This window comes from Dreissena polymorpha, chromosome 2 (assembly GCF_020536995.1).
Source record: "Dreissena polymorpha isolate Duluth1 chromosome 2, UMN_Dpol_1.0, whole genome shotgun sequence".
In the NCBI taxonomy this organism is placed as follows: domain Eukaryota; kingdom Metazoa; phylum Mollusca; class Bivalvia; order Myida; family Dreissenidae; genus Dreissena; species Dreissena polymorpha.
The window spans coordinates 121207447-121224132 of record NC_068356.1 but is presented as its reverse complement, the minus strand read 5'-3'; the positions used below and the strand labels follow the sequence as shown (position 1 = coordinate 121224132).

Below are 16686 nucleotides of genomic sequence, written 5' to 3'. Positions count from 1 at the left end.
TCTATGAGTTCGCATATCTATCTATTAATTAGTCTCGCACATGAATGGTCTGACATTCTGAAAGTAAGAATATCATATTGCTTTTTATTTGATTGCTAGACAGTTCACACTTAGAAAGACACTCCGGTATAGTTATATATAACCGTCAAAGCTTTTATTAAGTTGACATGACGCGTTTTCGACAGCTTATTGTATCGATAAGAGCCAACGATGCACTTGAAAAAACATTGTTAAGATACGGAATACCGTTAGGGTCATCGTGGTAACACATTAAAATCCAGAGGAGGACAATGCGATAGTACGAAGACGACAGTGCGACAATTCGATGGCGACAGTGCGATAGTACGATGGCGACAATGCGATAACGCGATAGTACGGTGGCGACAATGCGATAATACGTGACGACAGTGAGACAATACGATGGCGACAGTGCGATAGTACGATGACAACTATGCGACAATGCATTAGTGCGATAATACGATGACGACAGTGCAACAATACGATGGCGACAGTGTGATAGTACGATGACGACAATGTGACAATGCGATAGTGCGATAGTAGGATGACAAAAATTCGATAATATGATGACGACAGTGCGACATTAAGATAGCGACAGTGCGATAGTACGATGGCGACAATGCGATAATACGATGACGACAGTGAGACAATACGATGGCGACAGTGCGATAGTACGATGGCAACTATGCGACTATGCATTAGTGCGATAATACGATGACGACAGTGCAAAAATACGATGGCGAAAGTGTGATAGTACGATGACGACAATGTGACAATGCGATAGTGCGATAGCAGGATGGCGAAAATTCGATAATTTGATGACGACAGTGCGACATTAAGATGGCGACAGTGCGATAGTACGATGGCGACAATGCGATAATATGATGACGAAAGTACGATAACGCGATAGTACGATAGCGCCACCGTACTATCGCACTGTCGCCATCGTATTGTCGAACTGTCACTGTCGTTACCATACTATCGCGTTGTCGCATTGTCGCCATCGTACTATCGCATTGTCGCCATCGTACTATCGCTTTGTCGCCATCATACTATCGCATTGTCGCCATCGTACTATCGCATTATCGAATTTTCGCCCTCTGGATTTTAATGTGTAACCACGACGGTATTCCGTAGTAAGAATATAGTTTATTAAATGTATATAATAATGTCAAAGAACTGCTTGTATCCCAGTAACATCCATTATGCACCCTCATGCGACGATAGGAAAATTGAATTTGCAATCCTGGTTTTTAGTCGTTGTTTTTTATATTAAATTATCAAGTCTATATTGGAACGATTTGTTTTTTTTTTTTTAAATGTTGTCTAGATTAATTTTGTAATAGAAAAAGTACTTTTGATAATGTGATTTTGAAATATTTGTTATAACGAATTTGTTGTATGTTTCTTGTAATGCACTTAATATTTATGTATGCAATAAAACAATTTTCGGTGGCAATATACAATTCAATGAAATTATTCACGTGTTAGATTCAAACCAGTTTTATAAGATAAAATAAAAAACAATCGAACAGCAGAATACATACATGTATTTAGATAAAAAGTTGACCCTTTACAAAATGTTGACTATTGATATGTACAACAGTTTTATAAAAGTGTTCGTGATCCTTTATGTTTTCAATAAAAAATTGTGAAAGTTTACACATTGTTTCTAAATGATCATGCGATTGAAAACACTCCCGAGTTAGCTGCTTCATTACATAAAGTGCATATCAATTTAGTTTGTAATTGATATAATAATACATACCTTCGAGGAAAGTTGTATGATATGGCATTAGAGTCTTTTACGGTGGCTCGGAACGTGTCTGATGACATGTAAAAGTGAGGAACACCAGTTTTTTGTGATGGGAAAACTTTGTAATTCAGCTTTTGGTTGTCAGCACTTTCTCAAGTTCCATTGTTCCATTAGTGACTTAACGTCTATTATTCCATTAGGGACTTAACGCTTAAAACTAAATAAACAGCACCATATATGTCTACTCGAGTGAAACAAGTCAACATATTTCGAAGAGAAATGCTACATATGAACACTTATTAATGAGATTGTTATTATGCCAGTTGCTCTGTCTGTTTAAGAAGAGACTTATATTTTACATTTAACAATATGCAATTGCTGTATCCTCGTATTAACAATGAAACAAATGTTGCTTTTTATCGAAGTAACTGCCTTATTCATATTATAAAACATGGTTATGTAGTATGATACTTTTGAAATAATATTTTTGTCATGTTTAATAAGTTTAAACTGATTATTTGAGCAACTATGAATGTAACTTTATGTTATGTTTAGCTCACATTTTTTACGTATCTAATGGCATAGACAATACAGAACAAACGACGCAACACTTACAACAACACACTGGTGAAATATTTGGTCACCGAAGTCGAACGGTCAAGACATAGAGCATTAACCGATTTAAAGGCAAATGAAACTGATGTCAACATGTCCGATATAGTCTATGAAATATTCAATATCTTCATTTTTACAACTGTTCTATTTAGGCTCACTCTTTCGAAACATGTGTTATAAGATTTGTGTATCATTAAATCTCTGCAATGTCTTTCTTTTTGAAGACAAAGAAATATTTACTTGTATGTGTTATACAGTATATGTTTAGTTATTACGAGAACATGTTTTGGACAGTCATTTATTTTAAGATTTTACGGATGGTGCACATTTTAAATAAACCGTAAACAATAAGTTTTCCTTCTAACCCATCCGAAGATATTTTTTGTGCCGACCCTTATTTTTAAACTTTCGATCGTGTTCGTTTAATAAACTTTTGTTTTTAAAGGAAAAATAGTTTCGATTCGGATAAGTTTCGTCATTAAACAAACGTATTAAAGAGTGAATTATATTAAGTTATACAGCTATTTGAAGTTGAAGCATTACTGATAGGTGTTGTCTTTACTAAAATAAAAAAAATGTACACCAATCAACACTGTCTTGATGATTTTGTAATTTATATTAGAACTAACTTGAACATGCATTGGTAAATTAAGTGTATACTAAAACTCAGAAGTTAATACAAAAAAACTTTAATTTTATAATAGTTTTTTTTTAAATATCAAAGTGAATTCAAGTAAAGTACAGTTTTAGCTGAATATTATTATAAATGATATTCTAGAAATTGTGATGGCTGAAACAGCAAATAGGTTTGGTAATACGTTTTAACAACATTGACGATGACGACCCTTCTCGAAATTTTCAGACTGGTTTGAAGTAAGGTTGAATTACAATACTGTAGATGCAATAAAAATGTGTTATAGTCAGATAACTTAAAATAACATGTCATTATTGCACATATAAATTCTAATAAATGAATAAAAATCGACTGAAGCAAATTGAGCGATACAATTATAAATAGCTTACACTTTTCTTGTAAGAAATGAATCTTTTTATTTTGTATTATCTGAAAAATAAGTGTATGTTTTTAAAATCAATACTCGTTTTTCCCTGCGTATCGTTGCTATTATATTCAGACTTTATGTTTATTGGAAAACCGCTCTGTGACGGTATTTCGATTATTTATCCGTCAAAGCCCCTCCGATGTTCTCTTGATGGGATTTGTATAACATGATGTATTGTTAATCGTTACCGAAGAGCAAAGGAAATGCATTGGCCAGAATAAAGTTAACACAATTTACATAATGGAAAGAATAATTATGAGCAAATTATTTTGAGAGTTTTATTTTTCTTGTTAGATCAACTTTTTTACAAGCATTAAATTCATTTATTCATGAAGAAGTTACGTGTTTTGATCACAAATACAATATCAATGACATTATTCGGATTATTATTAATAATTCCTATGCGACACTATTTTATTTTTTTTTTGTCAATTGTGAAGTTTATAAATAAATTGTCACAAAACACTATAGGTGCCCATCTTTCAAATAAAGAACACACTTGTCGTTGTAAAACTATCTAATAAACAATGAAAAGATTACCAAATCAAGAGCCCAAAATAGTTAATTATTAATTGCAAAATTAACGTTAAACTCCATTTATAACAAAGATATTAAAATGGTTTCATTCAGAACAACATTTCGTCGACCAAAACTGTCAAATCGAACGGAATTTCTTACTGAAAATGATCACAGTTGATTTAAGATCCCAAAATATTGACCATGGCGATTATCTGGGTAAAATCTGGCATGTTATTGTCAGCTCAGAGTGTTAATCAATTGCGCAACACTTGCTTTAGAGATCGTATTTTATCAATTCGTTGTAATGATAGAAAGGAAATAATTGTGGATAAGCTAGGACGAAAGCAGCAAAATAAAGCAAATGGAAGACGGAATCTGAGAGTATCAATGTTTTAAATTTGTCTCAGGACTTGTTATACTGAAAAATGCTGAACGCCATTCGGTACAGAAGTCCTGTCTGGCAATTATCATATCGTTTGAAAAAAATAAATAAACGAAGTTGAAATCAATGTACAATTGGTCTACGCATTTTCCAGTTCAATTTTCAGTAAAAATGAGATTACACCATTAAACTAAATATGAACTAAGAAAGTGCTGGCACTTTTTTATGAAATGATGAATTTCATGTTTTTCCAAATCATAAGTAATGAGATGATGTCGATACAACCATGTGTTGTTCCTTGGTCGCTGTTTGGGAAAGGAATTATAAAATATATCTCGTTCATCCGGTAACTCACCAAAGGATAAAATGTGTAGGTCCCTTTTTCCTTTAAAGTCGTTGAGGCGAATAAAAATAGTTTATGCAATCTTATGAATAGTGTAACAAACAGTTAATTTGATTTAATTTTCTAACACAGTGGTGTCGATAATGATAACAGATGATCAATTTCTTGACATTCTTTAATGAAGTGAATCACTCCGCTTTCTCAGACAGTGGTGTACATTATGGATTGTCGAGTTTTGTAGAAGATTTTGTGCCATTGTTGGCCTGTTTGAGATATCGAAGGCCTGCTTTAGCTGTATTAAGAAATAGCGTCATGTAACTCTCTAATAAGTGGGGTACGAAAAGACATTTTCTTATTGTTTCTATGAAAAACTATTTTTAATTCAAGACACATGCTAAGACAAACAGTATTATGGAAAAAAACATCTAAAAGTTATTTTTCATCAATTTTTAATATGAAGCACGGTATGATTTGTATTTAGTTGATATGTCTAATTATAATTCTATTCGTTTACAAACTATACCTTTGAACTATCGCCCAGTTTGAAGAGTGTTATATAGGATATACGTTATCATTATTCTCCTCAAACAAACTGGAAAAAAATATCTTTGAAAAATAATTTTACATTCATAATAGTACATAATATAACGTTCTTTCACATTCTCAATATAACTATTATGGTATTTTTATTGACCGTTTAGAAACTTGTATTTCCCGCGAACTAGGAATATTCTTAACAATTCATCTGACACCATTTTAAAGGGGCCTTTTCACAAATTTTGGCATGTATTGAAGTGTGTCATTAAATGCTTTATATTGATAAATGTAAAAATTGAATCTTAAAAGTTCCAGTAAAAAATCAAGATTAAAACTGTAAAAACAAACACACAAAATAGTTACCCTCAACAGGGCTCACACCACTGACCCCTGGAGTCCTGGAGTAAAAGTCTACCAATTAGACCACTCGGCCATCCGTTCTCATGGATGTATTTTATACTTAATATAAGCAATCCTCGTAGTTTCGCAAAATATAACGACAACAACAGAACTCACCAAATTATTCAATCGTTTCGCGTTGCAACGCTTTATAATTTTCAGGGTTTTAAATCGTCAAAAGATGCATATAATGGCTATTTTAGAGCATGGTAAATGTTCAGAATTACTGTTTCCGCACAAATATCATATCTAAAACGAAAATTTACGAATCTGAAACAACTCTTTCTAATTTTGTCAATTTAACCAAGCGTGAAAAGGCCCCTTTTAGTGAGTTGTACGAACAGCAAAATGCAAGTAAAAGCAAAGATAGAAACCATCGAGTGATAATCATCATCAGAATATTTATTCGCTTAATATATTTGATACATACATGCATTATCTTATATTATACATTTATATTTATTCAAATGCGCAGGCTGCAGCAATATCCAAAAGAGAAGCTGATGTAGTTTTGGCCATGACTAATGTGTACTTTTATAGTGTTCAGCACAAATGTTAAGTCTATTGTTTATGACTTTAGTGAATAATTTCCCAAAAGTATTTAAAATTGTTATCCCTCTGTAATTATAAACATCCTGTTTATCACCTTTTTATGTAACGGAACAATAAAACCCTCACGCCACACTTCAGGAAAATGTCCATAAAAAGATGATAAAACGGATGTTTATAATTACAGAGGGATAACAATTTTAAATACTTTTGGGAAATTATTCACTAACGTCATTAACAATAGACTTAACATTTGGGCTGAACACTATCATGTCTACATAGAGGCACAGGCAGGATTCAGGCAAAATATGGGAACTGTTGATAACATTTTTGTGTTACATGGTGTAACTAATTATTTATTAAGTGAACAAAAAAGATTGTATGCCGTATTTAATGAATACACCAAAGCATTCGATCAGGGATATCATCTGGTATAAACTGTTGAATGCGTTAGAGAAAAAAATGCTTGATATCATAAAATCTATGTATACAAATGTGAAATCAAGAATAAATGTAGGTAATACAATAAGTAATAAAGAATTTCCTGTTTTTTAGGAGTAAGACAAGGAGAATCATTATCACCATACCTATTTTCTATTTTTTGAACGACTTAGTAGAACGTTATATGTTAAATGGTTTTCAAGGAATAGATATTGGTATGCTAAAATAATTTTTATTGTTATATGCAGATGACATTGTTATTATGGCAGAAACTGACGAAAACATGATTAAAGGTTTGTCTTTGTTAGAGGATTATTGTGATAGGTGGAGATTATTTTTTTAACACAAATAAAACAAAGGTTATGTATTTTTTTAAAGTGGGATACTAAAAGAATGCTCCTTATATGATCATATTAGAAAATTGTATATAAATACATATTACTGAAAAAGACCAAACATGATAAAATTTATTGAATAATGCAATCGGATAATACAAGTACTAACACATAAACTTGGCTATGTATGTACATAAAGCATTTAGTCAAAGAAACCTGTATAAATATAATTATGATTAATTCTATATAATGCATTTCACAAACTTGACTTCTCGCTCTCTAGTAATTTCGTTTTTATTGTTTTTGTGGTTATCGTTATAGCATTAATTGTGAAATAGATTCTAAATGTTGTAATTGTTGAAATAATGCAATCAGAGAATACAAGTACCAACAGAAACTTTGCTATGTATGTTCATAAAGCATTTAGTCAAAGAAACCTGTATACATATTATTATGATTAAGTGTATATAATGCATTATTCAAACTTGACTTCTCGCTCTCTAGTAATTTAGTCTTTACTGTTTTTGTTGTTATCGTTATAGCATTAATTGTGAAATGGATTATGAATGTTGTAATCCAAAAAAAGTGTCCTAGGCCCTTTAATGTATTGATACTTTATTTAACAACTTGTGAAATTCAATACTGATCACATATCATGCCTTCATATATGTTACTATGTTTTGATCACGTATACTCATGGACGGTATGTCTATTGTATATATTGAATACACTTATATCACAGGGCCAAAATGATGCCACAATAGAACAAAGTAAATGCTGTAATGGTTGTACATATATGCCATACAATCAACAACAGAGTGACTTATTTATAAGACATTTTAAGACATTATAGTCTGTTTTAGTCATTTCATTAATTGTAAAGCAAAGTTGAAAGCATAATATAGAAAACTCACAATATTTAAAAGCGAACTGTGTATCATCGAGTTGTATGTGATGTTATATGATAACACATTGTTAGAAAATAGATTTACAACATTTTTTTTAATTGCCGTGCACACGTATTCGATAAAAAAAGTGTACATAATTCGAAACACTTCTTATTGTACAAGTGTACAACTGAACACCAGACATGTATAATGTTGAAAAATCCTTACTAATCCTTACTAGTGTCACATTTAACTTGGGATACTGTGTTTTAGTTAACTTATTTATGTATAATTGCGTGTTGTTTGATATTTAAAAAATATACACTATTATATATAAAGCGTAAATTATATTTCTAGAACAAGTTTGTAGGAAAGGTTTATGTTATAATTGTCTTAAGAATTCACACGAGACAAAATACATTTTGCAATCATGTACTGTGAAAATAGATTTCCTACTTTAAGAGTTTCCTGGGTGCTTTAAGACTTTACAAGTGTAGCGTATACGTTTAATGTGAGTAAAACGATAATTATGTAGTTGGCGTTCCAGCTAGGCATCACAGCCTCAAAAAATGTAATACTTTTTTCAGAGTTCGGAAACATAACGCCAGTTGCTCAATTAGTAATGAAATCAGTTATCAATTTAAAAAAATACACGTTATATTTCTGTTATTATTTAATATTTAAAAAAACTTATTAAGAAATCCTTCTTTTAATATATTTATAAACAAAACTTTAGATAATATAATAAAAACTGTGCTGTACGACAGCACATTCGTGATTATCGCGCTGCAAATTTGTAAAAAAAATATAACATGTTGTAAAATTAGCAGGAAACCATTTGAAAAACGGTCAAAAATGTCTCAACACTATAAAAAGCAGAACTATTGAATAAAATGTGTATAATCAATATAAATTAGTTTTGTTTTAAATATTTTATAACTTAATATCATGTCATGATTCTCAAACGTTTACACATGTGTACAAGTATGCTCTATATACATTTGTGATTGCCTTGGGGTCGAACAAGACAAGGAATAACAATGTATGTTTGTTTTGAATAAATGAGTTGTAATCATTGTATTGTGACAATACCTTCTTTCGTCCATATTTCTTTTTTCACGGAACTCGTGGTGTTCGTAGAAGTGAAACCCGCTGTACAATCGTGCCTTTTGTGTATAAAACATCACTTGTTATCATCAAATTTCAAATGTAAGACTATGTCTAGGATTTAAAAATGTGTATGGTTTCTGACGGAAAATTGCAAAATAAAGTATGTCGCATGATAGTATGGCAAGTATGGAAACAAGAGGGTCATGCTGGCTTCACCGTGTGACCTTGTTTTGACGCTGATTGACCGATATTCGATCACGATCCTAATATTGTTTAGATAATCATTATAGCAAATTTCAAGATTCAGACATGAATGTGGTTTGTAGAGCGGCTACAATATTTATATATTCAAGTTGGCCTAGATATTGTCAAGATTAACATTACGACCAAGTATCATAAAGATTGAGTCATATATATGGCCTCTAAAATGGTAATAAGGATGTTGTAAGGTTTGATCTGGTGAGCAAATTTTCGACTTGGTAGTGCCGATTCAAAGTCGGCATTAACATTATCAAGATAATGTTACTGAACAAGTTTTATAAAGTATCAAACATTAACGTGACTGCTAGATTTATAATAAAGCTTTTCTAAATGTTTGATCTGGTGACCTAGTATTTGAATGCATATGACCCAGATTCGAAAAGTAAAAATATATTGTTAGGATAAACTTTCTTACCAAATGTCATGACCATTGCAATATAAATGTGGCTTCAAAGAGTGCTGACCAGGTTGTTCGTATATCTGACCTGGTGGATTAGTGCTTACATGTAAGAGACTTAGACTCGCTCTCGGTCTTGTTATTGATACGATCAATATTCTGACCAAGTCGTATCATTTTATAAAAAACATTTATACAAAATACACAGCCAGTCTTGTATTCCGATGTCTTTATTCGAACTTTTCAGATTAGAGCACAATAAATGACATTGAGGCGAAGTGTGACTTTTAAAGCCTTATTCTTTTTTTCTTGAATAACACGGATGATGCAGACACAACTGTTGTTCAAAATAATGGCCAAACGTATTCCTGCAATAAAAAAGTTTATAACAAGCACATTGAGAGTTACAAGGTGAAGTCCAAAATTGTACACATCGTTTACTTTGCGGTTGAATTTAAAACAGAAGTGTAATGCAAAATAATCTACATATTGAGCTTTGGAATTATTCCCGATGTATACTCGCAGAAGACTATTACACTTTAATATAACAAAACCTTGTCCAAGTATTTAGCCGTTTATAACATGTGTTATACATTTTTTTCTTACACTTCATAATTACATGTCACATTAAATAATGGTCATCACTATTAATATTAAACCTCAGATAAATCATTCACGTAATCGTATATTACACGATTATTTTACAATTTATTAAAATGTCTGTTTACTTCTAAATATATATGATTTGGTTTGCCACAAAACCTCCTGTCTAAGAAATTCGAACAAACCTCAGTTAAAACTAAAATCATGTAATTATTGTGTTGTGGATTCAAAGGCAAAACGTTATTTAACATTCATGGGCAGCAAGTTTCCTGTTACATTAAATTACGACGACGGTTAGTCTAGAGTCAAGCACTTTCACAGCAGTTGAACGCAATTGAACGCCACTGAGAGCCTTAATTTGCAATGTCTAAAAGAAAGGAGACGCGCGTTGCAGGAGTAGATAGCAGAGCATCAACGTAAATTGGACAATATTTTTGTTTAAACGTTGTCTTGTTGAATATCTAAGACATAACATTTCAAAGTATGAAAAATAAAAGTAAGAACATTAAATCCTGAGTTCTAAATTGACGTGAGACTTAAACGTATTACGTTACGTAGTTTGGTAGATTTTACATAAATTACCGAGATTTCAAATGTTAAGATACTTAATCAATAATTTATCAAATTGTGCATTGCATGAACGCATAAAATAGAGGTCTATTTAAACCTGAAAAAATCGCAAATTGCATGCAGTTTAGTAATGTCTTTAACAGACTTGTTGCCACTTAAAAAATACTGGCCCTGCAGAATTTTGAAAATGTTTTCATTTCTGTTTTGTGCCCTGATGGCCGACATAAGTGAAATAGTAAAAAAAGTCTGTCGATTTCATTGTCAATATCCTAATCCTTAATTTAAGGGCTAAACAAATTTGTCAGGGCAGTCAAAATGGCTAAATCATCATTGTCAGAGAATCCCTCATTCAAACTTTTCAGCATGTTGTCAACAAATTTTACACAGACACTACTGGCCTCTTGTCTGTGATTCACCCCATCTCTAATTGTATGTCCTTGAAATTCAAATATACAAAGGCCATCAATGCGAGGTTCAGATGGTACTTGAGACAAGCATTTTGACAGTTTGTCACCTGATTTACCATCTTTTAGTTTTGCCAAAGAGTCAATGGTTCCTGTGAGAAGTGGATGTACTTCTGCAAAGTTAAGGTCTTGTTTTTGGAAGGATTTGGACGGGATTGCCAAAGGTTCTAAGCAGTCTAAAAAGTGAGAAACATACAATAATTTGAAGGTTGCTATGGGTTTGTGCAGAGAAAGTGCTTTGCTAGCAGTTTCCTCTAAGAACACGGACACCAAACTTTGATAATTTGCAATAATGGCATCCACAGCCCCTTCAAAGCTAAGCCACCTAGTGTGAAACATCTCTTTGAACTTCTTTGTTCCCCCATTTATTACCATCTAAATTTGCAAAAGAGCGGACATGTGTTTTGGAGAATTTTGAAAGAATGTACAAACATAATTCAGAATCTCTTGGCATTTCACCAAATATGGAATTGTATCAGCTGCCCCAGCACAACTCAAGGCCAACCGATGTGCTGTGCAGTGTGTTGCCAACACACCTGATACTGCACGCTTCAGCCGGATGACTACCCCAGAATTTCGCCCAACCATAAGAGAAGCCCCGTCTGTGCTAAGCAAACAAAAAGCAAGTCCCTTTCGAACAAGCAAATTAAAAACATTCTCATAAATGCTTTCTGCATTCGCCCTTTGCAGTTCGGCCACACCTAAAAAGTAAGTATGTGGCAAAGCGCCAAACTCCAAATGTTCAAATGTCTAACATAGGTAACAAAATTTTGCTTCACTGATATGTCAGTACCCTCATTAATCATGACACTCTACTTGCAAGATGTCTGTATCTTCTGAAGAAGATCACTCCTCAGAACGTCTGCCATACAGTTTTGAAATTCCGACACACTGGAGCTGGGTTCATATGACGTGTGACTGTCAACTCGAAGGTCATTGAGCTGGGTTGCACACTGTAATATATATAAATACAAATTTGCAACCTGAAAATATAATATTTTTGCTAAATATTTTTAAAAAACTTCAAAGAACACAATGGTATCAAATTTGTTTTAACGATTTGTTTTAATTTACTTTATTTTTACCTGCAAGACACACAATCGGTTCTGGTCTGGAACCAGTGATGATGCGATAGTATGTTGTGCAGCAAAGTACACATTAGTCATGGACGAAACTACAGTAGCTTCACTTTGGGATATTGCTGCACTTCTGTTGTTGTCGTTATATTTTGTGAAACTACGAGGATTTCTAATATTAAGTATAAAATACATCCATAATTGTATGTGTGCGGATGGCAAAATGGTCTAAGTGGTAGACTTTTACTCCAAGACTCCAGGGGTCAGTGGTTCGAGACTGTTTAGGGTAACTTTTTTTTTATTATTCTTGATTTTTTTACTGGAGCTTTTTAAATCCAATGTTTACATTTATCAATATAAAGCATTTAATGACAAACTTCTGTGTAAATGCCCCCTTAAAATGGTGTCAGATGAATTGTTAAGAAGATTCCTAGTTGGCGGAAAATACATGTTCAAGTTTCCAAACGGTCAATTTAAAAACCATAACAGTTATATTGAGAATATTAAAGAACGTTATATTATGTACTATTATGAATATATTTTTTTCTTTTGCAGTTTGTTTTAGGAGAATAATGATAACGTATATCCCATATAACGCCCTTCAAACTGGGCGATAGTTCAAAGGTATAGTTTGTAAACGAATAGTATTATAATTAGACATATCAGCTAAATACAAATCATACCGTGCTTCATATTATTGATGAAAAATAAATATTAGATGTATCTTTCATAATAAAATTTTTCTAAGCATGTGTCTTAAATCAAAAATAGTTTTTATAGAAATAATAAGAGAATGTCGTTTCGTACCACACTTGTTAGACAGTTAAATGAAGGTATTTCTTAACCCAGCTAAAACAGGTCTTCAATATCCCAAACAGGACAACAATGGCAAAAGATCTTCGGAAATCGACAATCCATTATGTACACTGTCTGAGAAGGCGGAGCGATTTACTTCATTAAATTATGTCAAAAATTGGCCATCTGTGGTCATTATCAAACAACTGTGTTAGAAAACTAAATCAAATTAACTGTTTGTAACACTTTTCATAAGATTGCATAAACTATTTTTATTAGCCTCAACGATTTTAAAGGAAAAAGGAACCCTTCGCATTTTATCCTTTGGTGAGTTTCCGGATGAACGAGATATAATTTATAATTCCGTTCCCACACAGCGACCAATGAACAACACATGGTTGTATCGACATCATCTTATTTATTATGATTTGGAAAAAATGAAAGTTATCATTTCATAGAAAAGTGTAAGCACTTTCTTAGTTCCCATTTAGTTTAATGTTGTAATCTCAGTAATTTGACTGAAAATTGAACTGGAAAATGCGTAGACCAATTGTACATTGATTTCAACTTCGTTTATAAACTTTTCTCAAACAATATGATGTTTGCCAGACAAGACTTCTGTACCGAATGGCGTTCGGCATTTTTCAGTATAACAAGTCCTTAAAAACATAACTCATCACGGGAATCAAATGATTTAAAACATTGATACTCTCAGAATCCGTCTTCCATTTGGTTTATTTTGCTGCCTCCGTCATAGCTAATCCACAATTATTTCCTTTCTATCATTACAACGAATTGATATAATACGATCTCTAAAGCAAGTGATGCGCAATTGATTAACACTCTGGGCTGACAATAACATGCCAGATTTTACCAAGATAATCGCCATGGTCAATATTTTTGGAATCCAAAATCAACTGTGATCATTTTCAGTCAGAGTCAGAAATCCCGTTCGATTTGTCAGTTTTGGTCGACGATTTGTTGTTCTGAATGAAACAAAGATTATAACTATGTTATAAATGGATTTTAACTATAATTTTGCAATTTATAATTAACTATTGTGGGCTCATGATTGGGTAATCTTTGCATTGTTAATTAAATAGTTTAACAACGACACGTGTGTTCTTTATTTGCAAGATAGACACCTATGGTGTTTTCGTGACAATTTATTTATTAACTTCACAATTGACAAATAAAATTTAAAAAATGTCGCATTCGAATTATTGATAATAATCCGAATAATGTCGTTTTATAGTATTTGGGATCAAAACATGTAACTTCTTCATGATTCAATGAATTTAATGCTTGTAAAAAGTTGATTTAAAAAAAAAACAACTCTGAAAACAATTTGCTCATACTTATTCTTTCCATTATGCAAATTGTGTTAACTTTATTCTGACCAATGTATTTCCTATGCTGTTCGGTAACGAGTTTCAATACATCATGCTATACAAATCCCATCAAGAGCACATCGGAGGGGCTTCGACGGATAAAAATCCAACTACTGTCACAGAGCGGTTTTCCAATCAATCTGAATATCATAGCAACGATACGAAAGGAAAAATGAGTATTGATTTTAAAAACATACACTTGTTTTTCAGAAGAAACAAAATAAATAGATTCATTTCTTACACGAAAAGTGTAAGCTTTTTATAATCGTATCGCTCAATTTGCTTCAGTCTATTTTATTCATTTATTAGAATTTATATGTGCAATTATGACATGTCATTTTAAGTTATCTGAGTATTGCAGTATTGTATATTACCTCAAACAAGTCCGAAAATTTCGAGAAGGGTCGTTATCGTCAATGTTGTTAATACGTATGGCCAATCTTTTTTTGCTGTTTCAGCCATCTCAATTTCTAGAATAATATTTATAATAATATTAAGCTAAAGTTGTACTTTGCTTGAAATCACTTTGATATAAAAAACAAACTAGTATAAAATTAAAGGTTTTTTATATTAACTTCTGAGTTTTAAGTATACACTTAATTTACCAATACATGTTCAAGTTAGTTCTAATATAAATTATAAAATCTTCAAGACAGTGCAGATTAATGTACATTTTTTTATATATTTTAGTAAAGACACCGCCTATCGGGCAATAGATGAACACTTGCTTTCGTTTCAAAAATGTTATGTTTATTGAAAAGTCAACTTTAAATATTCTGGGAACTATGAAACATGGGACAGATTCTATCAGTGATGCTTCAACTGGAAGATAGTTTGAAACACCTGTATATCTTTATGTTATTTCCTTCTTTAATACGATTGTTTAACGACAAAACTTATCCGAGGTTATTCTAACAATTGTTCTTGATCAGCAAACGTTTATTAAACGAAAACGAGCGAAAGTTTAAAAATAAGGGTCGGCACTAAAAAAATATCGTCAGATGGGTGAGCAGGAAAACTTATTGTTTACGCTTTATTTAAAATGTGCAAAATCCGTTAAATCTAAATAAACGACTATCCAAACATGCTCTTGTGATAACCAAACATTATACTATATAACACATACAAGTTTATATTTCCTTCGTCTTCAAAAAAAAAGAAATTGTAAAGATTTAATGATATAAAAAATCGTATAACACGTGATTCGAAAGAGTGAGCCTCAATATAATAGTAGTAATAATGAAGTTATTACATAATTCATAGAAGATACCGGAAATGTTGAAATCAGTTTGTGTCGCCTTTAAACAGGTTAATGCTCTCTTTCTTGACCGTTCGACTAGGTGACCAAAGATTTAGCCATCGTGTTAAAATAAGTGTTGCGTCATTTAACATGTATTGTCTAGTCAATTTGATACGTGACTTAAAATCAAAGTACTGACAGTACTGGTGTGACGATGCTTTTGAAGAGGATGGATATAAAACATCAATTTAAGTCTATCTATATCACCACAATTGTGTATGTTGATACGAACATTTGGGTACGATAAAAAATTTGGGTACGAAAATTTTGGGTACGAAAAAAAATTTGGTACGAAAAAAAATTTGCGTACGAAACATTTTTGGTACGAAAAAAAGTTTAGGGGTACGGGGAAGTAGTACCCGTGGGTTACTTGACCCATTGAGCGAAACTGGGAGGCGGGTCACATTCTTGTTCATTAAGTATGGCAATACCTTCATGATGATTCTCGAAAGTAGGTATGAGCACATAGCCGGACCATGTGAGCTCAATCGTATGAGCACTTGACAATCCGAGTTCGCACACGAACATATGGATAAGTTAACTAATAACGAAATGACCTTATACATGTATATGCTGAAATCTAACAATCGAACGAAATATCAAACATGGTATGTACACTTAGGTGGTTGTGTAATTTCTGTTAGAATATCGTATTCAATATGTAAATTTTAAATGATTGTGCCCCTACTTGAGTTTGTTGCCTTGTTTGAGTCTATACGCGCCTAGGCTGAACCCAGTCTGTGTTTTTGTGTTTTCCAAGGTAATGAGTTACCTCCGCGCTGAGGCTGCATAATGTTGGGACCCGGAGTGTGTCCAGCACTCCTACCTAATAAGATTAGATTGACGACAGTTGGGACGAATTTTGAATGATAGTTGC

The 16686-nt window shown here is 32.4% G+C and overlaps 2 protein-coding genes across 5 annotated transcripts in view; one reads left to right on the top strand and one right to left on the bottom strand.

The window, feature by feature from the left end:
• The window catches only part of LOC127868783 (phosphatidate cytidylyltransferase, photoreceptor-specific-like), a 195479-nt gene that overhangs the window by 128058 nt on the left and 50735 nt on the right, over window positions 1-16686 (top strand). The window lies entirely within an intron of this gene.
• The window catches only part of LOC127870036 (heparan sulfate glucosamine 3-O-sulfotransferase 2-like), a 40983-nt gene continuing 36356 nt past the window's right edge, over window positions 12060-16686 (bottom strand). Inside the window, exon 3 of the mRNA XM_052412696.1 lies at window positions 12060-12200. Coding sequence (XP_052268656.1) covers window positions 12060-12200 — 141 coding nt within the window. The remainder of the gene's footprint in view (window positions 12201-16686) is intronic.